A 17,049-nucleotide genomic window follows, 5' to 3' on the forward strand; every position below is an offset into this window, starting at 1 on the left:
TCGGCACCTTTAGTTGTCTCTAGATGTGGAGGGTCGACACCTTTAGTTGTCTTGATAGATGCGGAGGGTCGACACCTTTAGTTGTCTCTAGATGTGGAGGGTCGACACCTTTAGTTGTCTCTAGATGTGGAGGGTTGACACCTTTAGTTGTCTCTAGATTTGGAGGGTCGACACCTTTAGTTTTCTTGATAGATGTGGGGGGTCGACACCTCTAGTTGTCTCTAGATGTGGAGGGTCGACACCTTTAGTTGTCTCTAGATGTGGAGGGTCGACACCTTTAGTTGTCTGGATAGATGTGGGGGGTCGACACCTTTAGTTGTCTGGATAGATGTGGGGGGTCGACACCTTTAGTTGTCTGGATAGATGTGGGGGGTCGACACCTTTAGTTGTCTCTAGATGTGGAGGGTTGACACCTTTAATTGTCTCTAGATGTGGAGGGTCGACACCTTTAGTTGTCTCTAGATGTGGAGGGTCGACACCTTTAGTTGTCTCTAGATGTGGAGGGTCGACACCTTTAGTTGTCTCTAGATGTGGAGGGTCGACACCTTTAGTTGTCTCTAGATGTGGAGGGTCGACACCTTTAATTGTCTCTAGATGTGGAGGGTCGACACCTTTAGTTGTCTCTAGATGTGGAGGGTCGACACCTTTAGTTGTCTCTAGATGTGGAGGGTCGACACCTTTAGTTGTCTCTAGATGTGGAGGGTCGACACCTTTAGTTGTCTTGATAGATGTGGAGGGTCGACACCTTTACTTGTCTTGATAGATGTGGAGGGTCGACACCTTTAGTTGTCTCTAGATGTGGGGGGTCGACACCTTTAGTTGTCTTGATAGATGTGGAGGGTCGACACCTTTAGTTGTCTTGATAGATGTGGAGGGTCGACACCTTTAGTTGTCTTGATAGATGTGGAGGGTCGACACCTTTAGTTGTCTCTAGATGTGGGGGGTCGACACCTTTAGTTGTCTTGATAGATGTGGAGGGTCGACACCTTTAGTTGTCTTGATAGATGTGGAGGGTCGACACCTTTAGTTGTCTTGGTAGATGTGGAGGGTCGACACCTTTAGTTGTCTTGATAGATGTGGAGGGTCGACACCTTTAGTTGTCTTGATAGATGCGGAAGGTCGACACCTTTAGTTGTCTTGATAGATGCGGAGGGTCGACACCTTTAGTTGTCTTGATAGATGTGGAGGGTCGACACCTTTAGTTGTCTCTAGATGTGGAGGGTCGTCACCTTTAGTTGTCTCTAGATGTGGAGGGTCGACACCTTTAGTTGTCTTGATAGATGTGGAGGGTCGACACCTTTAGTTGTCTTGATAGATGTGGAGGGTCGACACCTTTAGTTGTCTTGATAGATGCGGAGGGTCGACACCTTTAGTTGTCTTGGTAGATGTGGAGGGTCGACACCTTTAGTTGTCTTGATAGATGTGGAGGGTCGACACCTTTAGTTGTCTTGATAGATGTGGAGGGTCGACACCTTTAGTTGTCTTGATAGATGTGGAGGGTCGACACCTTTAGTTGTCTTGGTAGATGTGGAGGGTCGACACCTTTAGTTGTCTTGATAGATGTGGAGGGTCGACACCTTTAGTTGTCTTGATAGATGCGGAAGGTCGACACCTTTAGTTGTCTTGATAGATGTGGGGGGTCGACACCTTTAGTTGTCTTGATAGATGTGGAGGGTCGACACCTTTAGTTGTCTTGATAGATGTGGAGGGTCGACACCTTTAGTTGTCTTGGTAGATGTGGAGGGTCGACACCTTTAGTTGTCTTGATAGATGTGGAGGGTCGACACCTTTAGTTGTCTTGATAGATGCGGAAGGTCGACACCTTTAGTTGTCTTGATAGATGCGGAGGGTCGACACCTTTAGTTGTCTTGATAGATGTGGAGGGTCGACACCTTTAGTTGTCTCTAGATGTGGAGGGTCGTCACCTTTAGTTGTCTCTAGATGTGGAGGGTCGACACCTTTAGTTGTCTTGATAGATGTGGAGGGTCGACACCTTTAGTTGTCTTGATAGATGTGGAGGGTCGACACCTTTAGTTGTCTTGATAGATGCGGAGGGTCGACACCTTTAGTTGTCTTGATAGATGCGGAGGGTCGACACCTTTAGTTGTCTTGATAGATGTGGAGGGTCGACACCTTTAGTTGTCTTGGTAGATGTGGAGGGTCGACACCTTTAGTTGTCTCTAGATGTGGAGGGTCGACACCTTTAGTTGTCTCTAGATGTGGAGGGTCGACACCTTTAGTTGTCTTGATAGATGTGGAGGGTCGACACCTTTAGTTGTCTTGATAGATGTGGAGGGTCGGCACCTTTAGTTGTCTCTAGATGTGGAGGGTCGACACCTTTAGTTGTCTTGATAGATGCGGAGGGTCGACACCTTTAGTTGTCTCTAGATGTGGAGGGTCGACACCTTTAGTTGTCTCTAGATGTGGAGGGTTGACACCTTTAGTTGTCTCTAGATTTGGAGGGTCGACACCTTTAGTTTTCTTGATAGATGTGGGGGGTCGACACCTCTAGTTGTCTCTAGATGTGGAGGGTCGACACCTTTAGTTGTCTCTAGATGTGGAGGGTCGACACCTTTAGTTGTCTGGATAGATGTGGGGGGTCGACACCTTTAGTTGTCTGGATAGATGTGGGGGGTCGACACCTTTAGTTGTCTGGATAGATGTGGGGGGTCGACACCTTTAGTTGTCTCTAGATGTGGAGGGTTGACACCTTTAATTGTCTCTAGATGTGGAGGGTCGACACCTTTAGTTGTCTCTAGATGTGGAGGGTCGACACCTTTAGTTGTCTCTAGATGTGGAGGGTCGACACCTTTAGTTGTCTCTAGATGTGGAGGGTCGACACCTTTAGTTGTCTCTAGATGTGGAGGGTCGACACCTTTAATTGTCTCTAGATGTGGAGGGTCGACACCTTTAGTTGTCTCTAGATGTGGAGGGTCGACACCTTTAGTTGTCTCTAGATGTGGAGGGTCGACACCTTTAGTTGTCTCTAGATGTGGAGGGTCGACACCTTTAGTTGTCTCTAGATGTGGAGGGTCGACACCTTTAGTTGTCTTGATAGATGTGGAGGGTCGACACCTTTACTTGTCTTGATAGATGTGGAGGGTCGACACCTTTAGTTGTCTCTAGATGTGGGGGGTCGACACCTTTAGTTGTCTTGATAGATGTGGAGGGTCGACACCTTTAGTTGTCTTGATAGATGTGGAGGGTCGACACCTTTAGTTGTCTTGATAGATGTGGAGGGTCGACACCTTTAGTTGTCTCTAGATGTGGGGGGTCGACACCTTTAGTTGTCTTGATAGATGTGGAGGGTCGACACCTTTAGTTGTCTTGATAGATGTGGAGGGTCGACACCTTTAGTTGTCTTGGTAGATGTGGAGGGTCGACACCTTTAGTTGTCTTGATAGATGTGGGGGGTCGACACCTTTAGTTGTCTTGATAGATGTGGAGGGTCGACACCTTTAGTTGTCTTGATAGATGCGGAAGGTCGACACCTTTAGTTGTCTTGATAGATGCGGAGGGTCGACACCTTTAGTTGTCTTGATAGATGTGGAGGGTCGACACCTTTAGTTGTCTCTAGATGTGGAGGGTCGACACCTTTAGTTGTCTCTAGATGTGGAGGGTCGACACCTTTAGTTGTCTTGATAGATGTGGAGGGTCGACACCTTTAGTTGTCTTGATAGATGTGGAGGGTCGACACCTTTAGTTGTCTTGATAGATGCGGAGGGTCGACACCTTTAGTTGTCTCTAGATAAGGAGGGTCGACACCTTTAGTTGTCTCTAGATGTGGAGGGTTGACACCTTTAGTTGTCTCTAGATTTGGAGGGTCGACACCTTTAGTTGTCTTGATAGATGTGGGGGGTCGACACCTCTAGTTGTCTCTAGATGTGGAGGGTCGACACCTTTAATTGTCTCTAGATGTGGAGGGTCGACACCTTTAGTTGTCTCTAGATGTGGAGGGTCGACACCTTTAGTTGTCTCTAGATGTGGAGGGTCGACACCTTTAGTTGTCTCTAGATGTGGAGGGTCGACACCTTTAATTGTCTCTAGATGTGGAGGGTCGACACCTTTAGTTGTCTCTAGATGTGGAGGGTCGACACCTTTAGTTGTCTCTAGATGTGGAGGGTCGACACCTTTAGTTGTCTCTAGATGTGGAGGGTCGACACCTTTAGTTGTCTTGATAGATGTGGAGGGTCGACACCTTTACTTGTCTTGATAGATGTGGAGGGTCGACACCTTTAGTTGTCTCTAGATGTGGGGGGTCGACACCTTTAGTTGTCTTGATAGATGTGGAGGGTCGACACCTTTAGTTGTCTTGATAGATGTGGAGGGTCGACACCTTTAGTTGTCTTGATAGATGTGGAGGGTCGACACCTTTAGTTGTCTTGGTAGATGTGGAGGGTCGACACCTTTAGTTGTCTTGATAGATGTGGGGGGTCGACACCTTTAGTTGTCTTGATAGATGTGGAGGGTCGACACCTTTAGTTGTCTTGATAGATGTGGAGGGTCGACACCTTTAGTTGTCTTGATAGATGTGGAAGGTCGACACCTTTAGTTGTCTTGATAGATGCGGAGGGTCGACACCTTTAGTTGTCTTGATAGATGTGGAGGGTCGACACCTTTAGTTGTCTCTAGATGTGGAGGGTCGACACCTTTAGTTGTCTCTAGATGTGGAGGGTCGACACCTTTAGTTGTCTTGATAGATGTGGAGGGTCGACACCTTTAGTTGTCTTGATAGATGTGGAGGGTCGACACCTCTAGTTGTCTCTAGATGTGGAGGGTCGACACCTTTAGTTGTCTCTAGATGCGGAGGGTCGACACCTTTAGTTGTCTTGATAGATGTGGAGGGTCGACACCTTTAGTTGTCTCTAGATGTGGAGGGTCGACACCTTTAGTTGTCTTGATAGATGTGGAGGGTCGACACCTAGTTGTCTTGATAGATGCGGAGGGTCGACACCTTTAGTTGTCTTGATAGTTGCGGAGGGTCGACACCTTTAGTTGTCTTGATAGATGCGGAGGGTCGACACCTTTAGTTGTCTTGATAGATGTGGAGGGTCGACACCTTTAGTTGTCTTGATAGATGTGGAGGGTCGACACCTTTAGTTGTCTTGATAGATGCGGAGGGTCGACACCTTTAGTTGTCTTGATAGATGCGGAGGGTCGACACCTTTAGTTGTCTTGATAGATGCGGAGGGTCGACACCTTTAGTTGTCTTGATAGATGTGGAGGGTCGACACCTTTAGTTGTCTTGGTAGATGTGGAGGGTCGACACCTTTAGTTGTCTCTAGATGTGGAGGGTCGACACCTTTAGTTGTCTTGATAGATGTGGAGGGTCGACACCTTTAGTTGTCTTGATAGATGTGGAGGGTCGACACCTTTAGTTGTCTTGATAGATGTGGAGGGTCGACACCTTTAGTTGTCTTGATAGATGCGGAGGGTCGACACCTTTAGTTGTCTCTAGATGCGGAGGGTCGACACCTTTAGTTGTCTCTAGATGTGGAGGGTTGACACCTTTAGTTGTCTCTAGATTTGGAGGGTCGACACCTTTAGTTGTCTTGATAGATGTGGAGGGTCGACACCTTTAGTTGTCTTGATAGATGTGGAGGGTCGACACCTTTAGTTGTCTTGATAGATGTGGAGGGTCGACACCTCTAGTTGTCTCTAGATGTGGAGGGTCGACACCTTTAGTTGTCTCTAGATGCGGAGGGTCGACACCTTTAGTTGTCTTGATAGATGTGGAGGGTCGACACCTTTAGTTGTCTCTAGATGTGGAGGGTCGACACCTTTAGTTGTCTTGATAGATGTGGAGGGTCGACACCTAGTTGTCTTGATAGATGCGGAGGGTCGACACCTTTTATTGTCTTGATAGATGCGGAGGGTCGACACCTTTAGTTGTCTTGATAGATGCGGAGGGTCGACACCTTTAGTTGTCTTGATAGATGCGGAGGGTCGACACCTTTAGTTGTCTTGATAGATGCGGATGGTCGACACCTTTAGTTGTCTTGATAGATGCGGAGGGTCGACACCTTTAGTTGTCTTGATAGATGCGGAGGGTCTACACCTTTAGTTGTCTTGATAGATGCGGAGGGTCGACACCTTTAGTTGTCTTGATAGATGTGGAGGGTCGACACCTTTAGTTGTCTTGGTAGATGTGGAGGGTCGACACCTTTAGTTGTCTCTAGATGTGGAGGGTCGACACCTTTAGTTGTCTCTAGATGTGGAGGGTCGACACCTTTAGTTGTCTTGATAGATGTGGAGGGTCGACACCTTTAGTTGTCTTGATAGATGTGGAGGGTCGACACCTTTAGTTGTCTTGATAGATGCGGAGGGTCGACACCTTTAGTTGTCTCTAGATGTGGAGGGTCGACACCTTTAGTTGTCTCTAGATGTGGAGGGTTGACACCTTTAGTTGTCTCTAGATTTGGAGGGTCGACACCTTTAGTTGTCTTGATAGATGTGGGGGGTCGACACCTCTAGTTGTCTCTAGATGTGGAGGGTCGACACCTTTAATTGTCTCTAGATGTGGAGGGTCGACACCTTTAGTTGTCTCTAGATGTGGAGGGTCGACACCTTTAGTTGTCTCTAGATGTGGAGGGTCGACACCTTTAGTTGTCTCTAGATGTGGAGGGTCGACACCTTTAATTGTCTCTAGATGTGGAGGGTCGACACCTTTAGTTGTCTCTAGATGTGGAGGGTCGACACCTTTAGTTGTCTCTAGATGTGGAGGGTCGACACCTTTAGTTGTCTCTAGATGTGGAGGGTCGACACCTTTAGTTGTCTTGATAGATGTGGAGGGTCGACACCTTTACTTGTCTTGATAGATGTGGAGGGTCGACACCTTTAGTTGTCTCTAGATGTGGGGGGTCGACACCTTTAGTTGTCTTGATAGATGTGGAGGGTCGACACCTTTAGTTGTCTTGATAGATGTGGAGGGTCGACACCTTTAGTTGTCTTGATAGATGTGGAGGGTCGACACCTTTAGTTGTCTTGGTAGATGTGGAGGGTCGACACCTTAATTGTCTTGATAGATGTGGGGGGTCGACACCTTTAGTTGTCTTGATAGATGTGGAGGGTCGACACCTTTAGTTGTCTTGATAGATGTGGAGGGTCGACACCTTTAGTTGTCTTGATAGATGTGGAAGGTCGACACCTTTAGTTGTCTTGATAGATGCGGAGGGTCGACACCTTTAGTTGTCTTGATAGATGTGGAGGGTCGACACCTTTAGTTGTCTCTAGATGTGGAGGGTCGACACCTTTAGTTGTCTCTAGATGTGGAGGGTCGACACCTTTAGTTGTCTTGATAGATGTGGAGGGTCGACACCTTTAGTTGTCTTGATAGATGTGGAGGGTCGACACCTCTAGTTGTCTCTAGATGTGGAGGGTCGACACCTTTAGTTGTCTCTAGATGCGGAGGGTCGACACCTTTAGTTGTCTTGATAGATGTGGAGGGTCGACACCTTTAGTTGTCTCTAGATGTGGAGGGTCGACACCTTTAGTTGTCTTGATAGATGTGGAGGGTCGACACCTAGTTGTCTTGATAGATGCGGAGGGTCGACACCTTTAGTTGTCTTGATAGATGCGGAGGGTCGACACCTTTAGTTGTCTTGATAGATGTGGAGGGTCGACACCTTTAGTTGTCTTGATAGATGTGGAGGGTCGACACCTTTAGTTGTCTTGATAGATGCGGATGGTCGACACCTTTAGTTGTCTTGATAGATGCGGAGGGTCGACACCTTTAGTTGTCTTGATAGATGCGGAGGGTCGACACCTTTAGTTGTCTTGATAGATGCGGAGGGTCGACACCTTTAGTTGTCTTGATAGATGCGGAGGGTCGACACCTTTAGTTGTCTTGGTAGATGTGGAGGGTCGACACCTTTAGTTGTCTTGATAGATGTGGAGGGTCGACACCTTTAGTTGTCTTGATAGATGTGGAGGGTCGACACCTTTAGTTGTCTCTAGATGTGGGGGGTCGACACCTTTAGTTGTCTTGATAGATGCGGAGGGTCGACACCTTTAGTTGTCTTGATAGATGCGGAGGGTCGACACCTTTAGTTGTCTTGATAGATGCGGAGGGTCGACACCTTTAGTTGTCTTGATAGATGCGGAGGGTCGACACCTTTAGTTTTCTTGATAGATGCGGAGGGTCGACACCTTTAGTTGTCTTGATAGATGTGGAGGGTCGACACCTTTAGTTGTCTCTAGATGTGGAGGGTCGACACCTTTAGTTGTCTCTAGATGTGGAGGGTCGACACCTTTAGTTGTCTTGATAGATGTGGAGGGTCGACACCTTTAGTTGTCTTGATAGATGTGGAGGGTCGACACCTTTAGTTGTCTTGATAGATGTGGAGGGTCGACACCTTTAGATGTCTTGATAGATGTGGAGGGTCGACACCTTTAGTTGTCTTGATAAATGTGGAGGGTCGACACCTTTAGTTGTCTTGATAGATGCGGAAGGTCGACACCTTTAGTTGTCTTGATAGATGCGGAGGGTCGACACCTTTAGTTGTCTTGATAGATGCGGAGGGTCGACACCTTTAGTTGTCTTGATAGATGTGGAGGGTCGACACCTTTAGTTGTCTTGATAGATGTGGAGGGTCGACACCTTTAGTTGTCTCTAGATGTGGAGGGTCGACACCTTTAGTTGTCTCTAGATGTGGAGGGTCGACACCTTTAGTTGTCTTGATAGATGTGGAGGGTCGACACCTTTAGTTGTCTTGATAGATGTGGAGGGTTGACACCTAGTTGTCTCTAGATGTGGAGGGTCGACACCTTTAGTTGTCTTGATAGATGTGGAGGGTCGACACCTTTAGTTGTCTCTAGATGTGGAGGGTCGACACCTTTAGTTGTCTCTAGATGTGGAGGGTCGACACCTTTAGTTGTCTTGATAGATGTGGAGGGTCGACACCTCTAGTTGTCTTGATAGATGTGGAGGGTTGACATCTTTAGTTGTCTTGATAGATGCGGAGGGTCGACACCTTTAGTTGTCTTGATAGATGCGGAGGGTCGACACCTTTAGTTGTCTTGATAGATGTGGAGGGTCGACACCTTTAGTTGTCTTGATATATGTGGAGGGTCGACACCTTTAGTTGTCTTGATAGATGTGGAGGGTCGACACCTTTAGTTGTCTTGATAGATGTGGAGGGTCGACACCTTTAGTTGTCTTGATATATGTGGAGGGTCGACACCTTTAGTTGTCTTGATAGATGTGGAGGGTCGACACCTCTAGTTGTCTCTAGATGTGGAGGGTCGACACCTTTAGTTGTCTCTAGATGCGGAGGGTCGACACCTTTAGTTGTCTTGATAGATGTGGAGGGTCGACACCTTTAGTTGTCTCTAGATGTGGAGGGTCGACACCTTTAGTTGTCTTGATAGATGTGGAGGGTCGACACCTAGTTGTCTTGATAGATGCGGAGGGTCGACACCTTTAGTTGTCTTGATAGTTGCGGAGGGTCGACACCTTTAGTTGTCTTGATAGATGCGGAGGGTCGACACCTTTAGTTGTCTTGATAGATGTGGAGGGTCGACACCTTTAGTTGTCTTGATAGATGTGGAGGGTCGACACCTTTAGTTGTCTTGATAGATGCGGAGGGTCGACACCTTTAGTTGTCTTGATAGATGCGGAGGGTCGACACCTTTAGTTGTCTTGATAGATGCGGAGGGTCGACACCTTTAGTTGTCTTGATAGATGTGGAGGGTCGACACCTTTAGTTGTCTTGGTAGATGTGGAGGGTCGACACCTTTAGTTGTCTCTAGATGTGGAGGGTCGACACCTTTAGTTGTCTTGATAGATGTGGAGGGTCGACACCTTTAGTTGTCTTGATAGATGTGGAGGGTCGACACCTTTAGTTGTCTTGATAGATGTGGAGGGTCGACACCTTTAGTTGTCTTGATAGATGCGGAGGGTCGACACCTTTAGTTGTCTCTAGATGCGGAGGGTCGACACCTTTAGTTGTCTCTAGATGTGGAGGGTTGACACCTTTAGTTGTCTCTAGATTTGGAGGGTCGACACCTTTAGTTGTCTTGATAGATGTGGAGGGTCGACACCTTTAGTTGTCTTGATAGATGTGGAGGGTCGACACCTTTAGTTGTCTTGATAGATGTGGAGGGTCGACACCTCTAGTTGTCTCTAGATGTGGAGGGTCGACACCTTTAGTTGTCTCTAGATGCGGAGGGTCGACACCTTTAGTTGTCTTGATAGATGTGGAGGGTCGACACCTTTAGTTGTCTCTAGATGTGGAGGGTCGACACCTTTAGTTGTCTTGATAGATGTGGAGGGTCGACACCTAGTTGTCTTGATAGATGCGGAGGGTCGACACCTTTTATTGTCTTGATAGATGCGGAGGGTCGACACCTTTAGTTGTCTTGATAGATGCGGAGGGTCGACACCTTTAGTTGTCTTGATAGATGCGGAGGGTCGACACCTTTAGTTGTCTTGATAGATGCGGATGGTCGACACCTTTAGTTGTCTTGATAGATGCGGAGGGTCGACACCTTTAGTTGTCTTGATAGATGCGGAGGGTCTACACCTTTAGTTGTCTTGATAGATGCGGAGGGTCGACACCTTTAGTTGTCTTGATAGATGTGGAGGGTCGACACCTTTAGTTGTCTTGGTAGATGTGGAGGGTCGACACCTTTAGTTGTCTCTAGATGTGGAGGGTCGACACCTTTAGTTGTCTCTAGATGTGGAGGGTCGACACCTTTAGTTGTCTTGATAGATGTGGAGGGTCGACACCTTTAGTTGTCTTGATAGATGTGGAGGGTCGACACCTTTAGTTGTCTTGATAGATGCGGAGGGTCGACACCTTTAGTTGTCTCTAGATGTGGAGGGTCGACACCTTTAGTTGTCTCTAGATGTGGAGGGTTGACACCTTTAGTTGTCTCTAGATTTGGAGGGTCGACACCTTTAGTTGTCTTGATAGATGTGGGGGGTCGACACCTCTAGTTGTCTCTAGATGTGGAGGGTCGACACCTTTAGTTGTCTCTAGATGTGGAGGGTCGACACCTTTAGTTGTCTCTAGATGTGGAGGGTCGACACCTTTAGTTGTCTCTAGATGTGGAGGGTCGACACCTTTAGTTGTCTCTAGATGTGGAGGGTCGACACCTTTAATTGTCTCTAGATGTGGAGGGTCGACACCTTTAGTTGTCTCTAGATGTGGAGGGTCGACACCTTTAGTTGTCTCTAGATGTGGAGGGTCGACACCTTTAGTTGTCTCTAGATGTGGAGGGTCGACACCTTTAGTTGTCTTGATAGATGTGGAGGGTCGACACCTTTACTTGTCTTGATAGATGTGGAGGGTCGACACCTTTAGTTGTCTCTAGATGTGGGGGGTCGACACCTTTAGTTGTCTTGATAGATGTGGAGGGTCGACACCTTTAGTTGTCTTGATAGATGTGGAGGGTCGACACCTTTAGTTGTCTTGATAGATGTGGAGGGTCGACACCTTTAGTTGTCTTGGTAGATGTGGAGGGTCGACACCTTAATTGTCTTGATAGATGTGGGGGGTCGACACCTTTAGTTGTCTTGATAGATGTGGAGGGTCGACACCTTTAGTTGTCTTGATAGATGTGGAGGGTCGACACCTTTAGTTGTCTTGATAGATGTGGAAGGTCGACACCTTTAGTTGTCTTGATAGATGCGGAGGGTCGACACCTTTAGTTGTCTTGATAGATGTGGAGGGTCGACACCTTTAGTTGTCTCTAGATGTGGAGGGTCGACACCTTTAGTTGTCTCTAGATGTGGAGGGTCGACACCTTTAGTTGTCTTGATAGATGTGGAGGGTCGACACCTTTAGTTGTCTTGATAGATGTGGAGGGTCGACACCTCTAGTTGTCTCTAGATGTGGAGGGTCGACACCTTTAGTTGTTTCTAGATGCGGAGGGTCGACACCTTTAGTTGTCTTGATAGATGTGGAGGGTCGACACCTTTAGTTGTCTCTAGATGTGGAGGGTCGACACCTTTAGTTGTCTTGATAGATGTGGAGGGTCGACACCTAGTTGTCTTGATAGATGCGGAGGGTCGACACCTTTAGTTGTCTTGATAGATGCGGAGGGTCGACACCTTTAGTTGTCTTGATAGATGTGGAGGGTCGACACCTTTAGTTGTCTTGATAGATGTGGAGGGTCGACACCTTTAGTTGTCTTGATAGATGCGGATGGTCGACACCTTTAGTTGTCTTGATAGATGCGGAGGGTCGACACCTTTAGTTGTCTTGATAGATGCGGAGGGTCGACACCTTTAGTTGTCTTGATAGATGCGGAGGGTCGACACCTTTAGTTGTCTTGATAGATGCGGAGGGTCGACACCTTTAGTTGTCTTGGTAGATGTGGAGGGTCGACACCTTTAGTTGTCTTGATAGATGTGGAGGGTCGACACCTTTAGTTGTCTTGATAGATGTGGAGGGTCGACACCTTTAGTTGTCTCTAGATGTGGGGGGTCGACACCTTTAGTTGTCTTGATAGATGCGGAGGGTCGACACCTTTAGTTGTCTTGATAGATGCGGAGGGTCGACACCTTTAGTTGTCTCTAGATGTGGAGGGTCGACACCTTTAGTTGTCTTGGTAGATGTGGAGGGTCGACACCTTTAGTTGTCTCTAGATGTGGAGGGTCGACACCTTTAGTTGTCTTGATAGATGCGGAGGGTCGACACCTTTAGTTGTCTTGATAGATGCGGAGGGTCGACACCTTTAGTTTTCTTGATAGATGCGGAGGGTCGACACCTTTAGTTGTCTTGATAGATGTGGAGGGTCGACACCTTTAGTTGTCTCTAGATGTGGAGGGTCGACACCTTTAGTTGTCTCTAGATGTGGAGGGTCGACACCTTTAGTTGTCTTGATAGATGTGGAGGGTCGACACCTTTAGTTGTCTTGATAGATGTGGAGGGTCGACACCTTTAGTTGTCTTGATAGATGTGGAGGGTCGACACCTTTAGATGTCTTGATAGATGTGGAGGGTCGACACCTTTAGTTGTCTTGATAAATGTGGAGGGTCGACACCTTTAGTTGTCTTGATAGATGCGGAAGGTCGACACCTTTAGTTGTCTTGATAGATGCGGAGGGTCGACACCTTTAGTTGTCTTGATAGATGCGGAGGGTCGACACCTTTAGTTGTCTTGATAGATGTGGAGGGTCGACACCTTTAGTTGTCTTGATAGATGTGGAGGGTCGACACCTTTAGTTGTCTCTAGATGTGGAGGGTCGACACCTTTAGTTGTCTCTAGATGTGGAGGGTCGACACCTTTAGTTGTCTTGATAGATGTGGAGGGTCGACACCTTTAGTTGTCTTGATAGATGTGGAGGGTTGACACCTAGTTGTCTCTAGATGTGGAGGGTCGACACCTTTAGTTGTCTTGATAGATGTGGAGGGTCGACACCTTTAGTTGTCTCTAGATGTGGAGGGTCGACACCTTTAGTTGTCTCTAGATGTGGAGGGTCGACACCTTTAGTTGTCTTGATAGATGTGGAGGGTCGACACCTCTAGTTGTCTTGATAGATGTGGAGGGTCGACACCTTTAGTTGTCTTGATAGATGCGGAGGGTCGACACCTTTAGTTGTCTTGATAGATGCGGAGGGTCGACACCTTTAGTTGTCTTGATAGATGCGGAGGGTCGACACCTTTAGTTGTCTTGATAGATGTGGAGGGTCGACACCTTTAGTTGTCTTGATAGATGTGGAGGGTCGACACCTTTAGTTGTCTCTAGATGTGGAGGGTCGACACCTTTAGTTGTCTCTAGATGTGGAGGGTCGACACCTTTAGTTGTCTTGATAGATGTGGAGGGTCGACACCTTTAGTTGTCTTGATAGATGTGGAGGGTTGACACCTAGTTGTCTCTAGATGTGGAGGGTCGACACCTTTAGTTGTCTTGATAGATGTGGAGGGTCGACACCTTTAGTTGTCTCTAGATGTGGAGGGTCGACACCTTTAGTTGTCTCTAGATGTGGAGGGTCGACACCTTTAGTTGTCTTGATAGATGTGGAGGGTCGACACCTCTAGTTGTCTTGATAGATGTGGAGGGTTGACATCTTTAGTTGTCTTGATAGATGCGGAGGGTCGACACCTTTAGTTGTCTTGATAGATGCGGAGGGTCGACACCTTTAGTTGTCTTGATAGATGTGGAGGGTCGACACCTTTAGTTGTCTTGATATATGTGGAGGGTCGACACCTTTAGTTGTCTTGATAGATGTGGAGGGTCGACACCTTTAGTTGTCTTGATAGATGTGGAGGGTCGACACCTAGTTGTCTTGATAGATGTGGAGGGTCGACACCTTTAGTTGTCTTGATAGATGTGGAGGGTCGACACCTTTAGTTGTCTCTAGATGTGGAGGGTCGACACCTTTAGTTGTCTCTAGATGTGGAGGGTCGACACCTTTAGTTGTCTTGATAGATGTGGAGGGTCGACACCTTTAGTTGTCTTGATAGATGTGGAGGGTCGACACCTTTAGTTGTCTCTAGATGTGGAGTGTCGACACCTTTAGTTGTCTCTAGATGTGGAGGGTCGACACCTTTAGTTGTCTTGATAGATGTGGAGGGTCGACACCTAGTTGTCTCTAGATGTGGAGGGTCGACACCTTTAGTTGTCTTGATAGATGTGGAGGGTCGACACCTCTAGTTGTCTCTAGATGTGGAGGGTCGACACCTTTAGTTGTCTCTAGATGTGGAGGGTCGACACCTCTAGTTGTCTCTAGATGTGGAGGGTCGACACCTTTAGTTGTCTTGATAGATGTGGAGGGTCGACACCTTTAGTTGTCTCTAGATGTGGAGGGTCGACACCTTTAGTTGTCTCTAGATTTGGAGGGTCGACACCTTTAGTTGTCTTGATAGATGTGGAGGGTCGACACCTTTAGTTGTCTCTAGATGTGGAGGGTCGACACCTTTAGTTGTCTCTAGATGTAGAGGGTCGACACCTTTAGTTGTCTTGATAGATGTGGAGGGTCGACACCTTTAGTTGTCTCTAGATGTGGAGGGTCGACACCTTTAGTTGTCTCTAGATGTGGAGGGTCGACACCTTTAGTTGTCTTGATAGATGTGGAGGGTCGACACCTTTAGTTGTCTTGATAGATGTGGAGGGTCGACACCTTTAGTTGTCTTGATAGATGTGGAGGGTCGACACCTTTAGTTGTCTTGATAGATGTGGAGGGTCGACACCTTTAGTTGTCTTGATATATGTGGAGGGTTGACACCTTTAGTTGTCTCTAGATGTGGAGGGTCGACACCTTTAGTTGTCTTGATAGATGTGGAGGGTCGACACCTTTAGTTGTCTTGATAGATGTGGAGGGTCGACACCTTTAGTTGTCTTGATAGATGTGGAGGGTCGACACCTTTAGTTGTCTCTAGATGCGGAGGGTCGACACCTTTAGTTGTCTTGATAGATGTGGAGGGTCGACACCTTTAGTTGTCTTGATAGATGTGGAGGGTCGACACCTTTAGTTGTCTTGATAGATGTGGAGGGTCGACACCTTTAGTTGTCTCTAGATGTGGAGGGTCGACACCTTTAGTTGTCTCTAGATGCGGAGGGTCGACCACTCTAATTCACACAGTTCAGGCTGGACCTGATTTATCTCTAGAGAAACTACACATTGAGCTCAGAAAAAAACTGAATAAAATGGAATTCAAGTAATTGAACCCCCAAAAATAATTTGCGTTTTTTATTTATTTTACTTTTTTTTTTAAAGTTAAATAACCAACATTTAATCACTCAGCACAAACACACAGACAGTTCCTACATTAATCTGTGTATCTCTCTCTTTCTATATCGCTCTCTCTCCATCTCTTCCCCATCTCTCTCCCCCCTCTCTCTCTCTCCATCTCTCTCTCTCCATCTCTCCTCCTCTCTCCATCTCTCCCCCTCTCTCTCTCCATCTCTCCCCCTCTCTCTCTCCATCTCTCCCCCCTCTCTCTCTCCATCTCTCCCCCCCTCTCTTTCCATCTCTCCCCCTCTCTCTCTCCATCTCTCCCCCTCTCTCTCTCCATCTCTCCCCCTCTCTCTCTCCATCTCTCCCCCCTCTCTTTCCATCTCTCCCCCCTTCTCCCTCCATCTCTCCCCCTCTCTCTCTGTCCCCTCTCTCCCCCATCTCTCCCCCTCTCTCTCTCCTCTCTCCATCTCTCTCCCCCCTCTCTCTCTGTCCCCTCTCTCCCCCTCTCTCTCTCCTCTCTCCATCTCTCTCCCCCCTCTCTCTCTGTCCCCTCTCTCTCCCCCCTCTCCATCTCTCTCCCCCCTCTCCATCTCTCCTCTCTCTCCCCCTCTCTCCCCCCCTCTCTCTCTCCATCTCTCTCTCTCTCCCCCCTCTCCATCTCTCTCTCTGCCCCCTCTCTCCCCCCTCTCTCTCTCCATCTCTCTCTCTCTCTTCTCTCTCTCTCTCTCTCTCCATCTCTCTCCATCTCTCCTCTCTCCATCTCTCCTCTCTCCATCTCTCCTCTCTCCATCTCCCCCCTCTCCCCCTCTCTCTCTGTCCCCTCTCTCCCCCCTCTCCCCCCTCTCTCTCTCCATCTCTCCTCTCTCCATCTCTCTCCCCCCTCTCTCTCTGTCCCCTCTCTCCCCCTCTCTCCCCCTCTCTCCCCCCTCTCTCTCCCCCCTCTCTCTCTCCATCTCTCCTCTCTCCATCTCTCTCCCCCTCTCTCTCTGTCCCCTCTCTCCCCCCTCTCTCCCCCCTCTCCATCTCTCCCCCCTCTCCATCTCTCCTCTCTCCCATCTCTCCTCTCTCCATCTCTCCTCTCTAGTTGGGTTATATAGATGAGGACTGCATCACTGAGATGTCTGTCAACCTGAGGAAGTCCAGGCAGAGCACCCTACAGCTGGTCAATGAGGTGTGGGGTAGTATTTTATACATCAGAGCACCCTACAGCTGGTCAATGAGGTGTGGGGTAGTATTTTATACATCAGAGCACCCTACAGCTGGTCAATGAGGTGTGGGGTAGTATTTTATACATCAGAGCACCCTACAGCTGGTCAATGAGGTGTGGGGTAGTATTTTATACATCAGAGCACCCTACAGCTGGTCAATGAGGTGTGGGGTAGTATTTTATACATCAGAGCACCCTACAGCTGGTCAATGAGG

At 47.8% G+C, this 17,049-nt stretch overlaps 1 protein-coding gene across 3 annotated transcripts in view; it reads left to right on the plus strand.

Moving 5' to 3' along the window:
• The window catches only part of melk (maternal embryonic leucine zipper kinase), a 130,519-nt gene that overhangs the window by 79,101 nt on the left and 34,369 nt on the right, over positions 1–17,049 (plus strand). For all 3 annotated transcript variants that reach the window (XM_071408368.1, XM_071408369.1, XM_071408370.1), the window contains one exon: positions 16,712–16,798. In XM_071408368.1, the coding sequence (XP_071264469.1) occupies positions 16,712–16,798 (87 nt within the window). The remainder of the gene's footprint in view (positions 1–16,711; positions 16,799–17,049) is intronic.

Source organism: Salvelinus alpinus, chromosome 6, assembly GCF_045679555.1.
Source record: "Salvelinus alpinus chromosome 6, SLU_Salpinus.1, whole genome shotgun sequence".
Classification (NCBI taxonomy): Eukaryota; Metazoa; Chordata; class Actinopteri; order Salmoniformes; family Salmonidae; genus Salvelinus; species Salvelinus alpinus.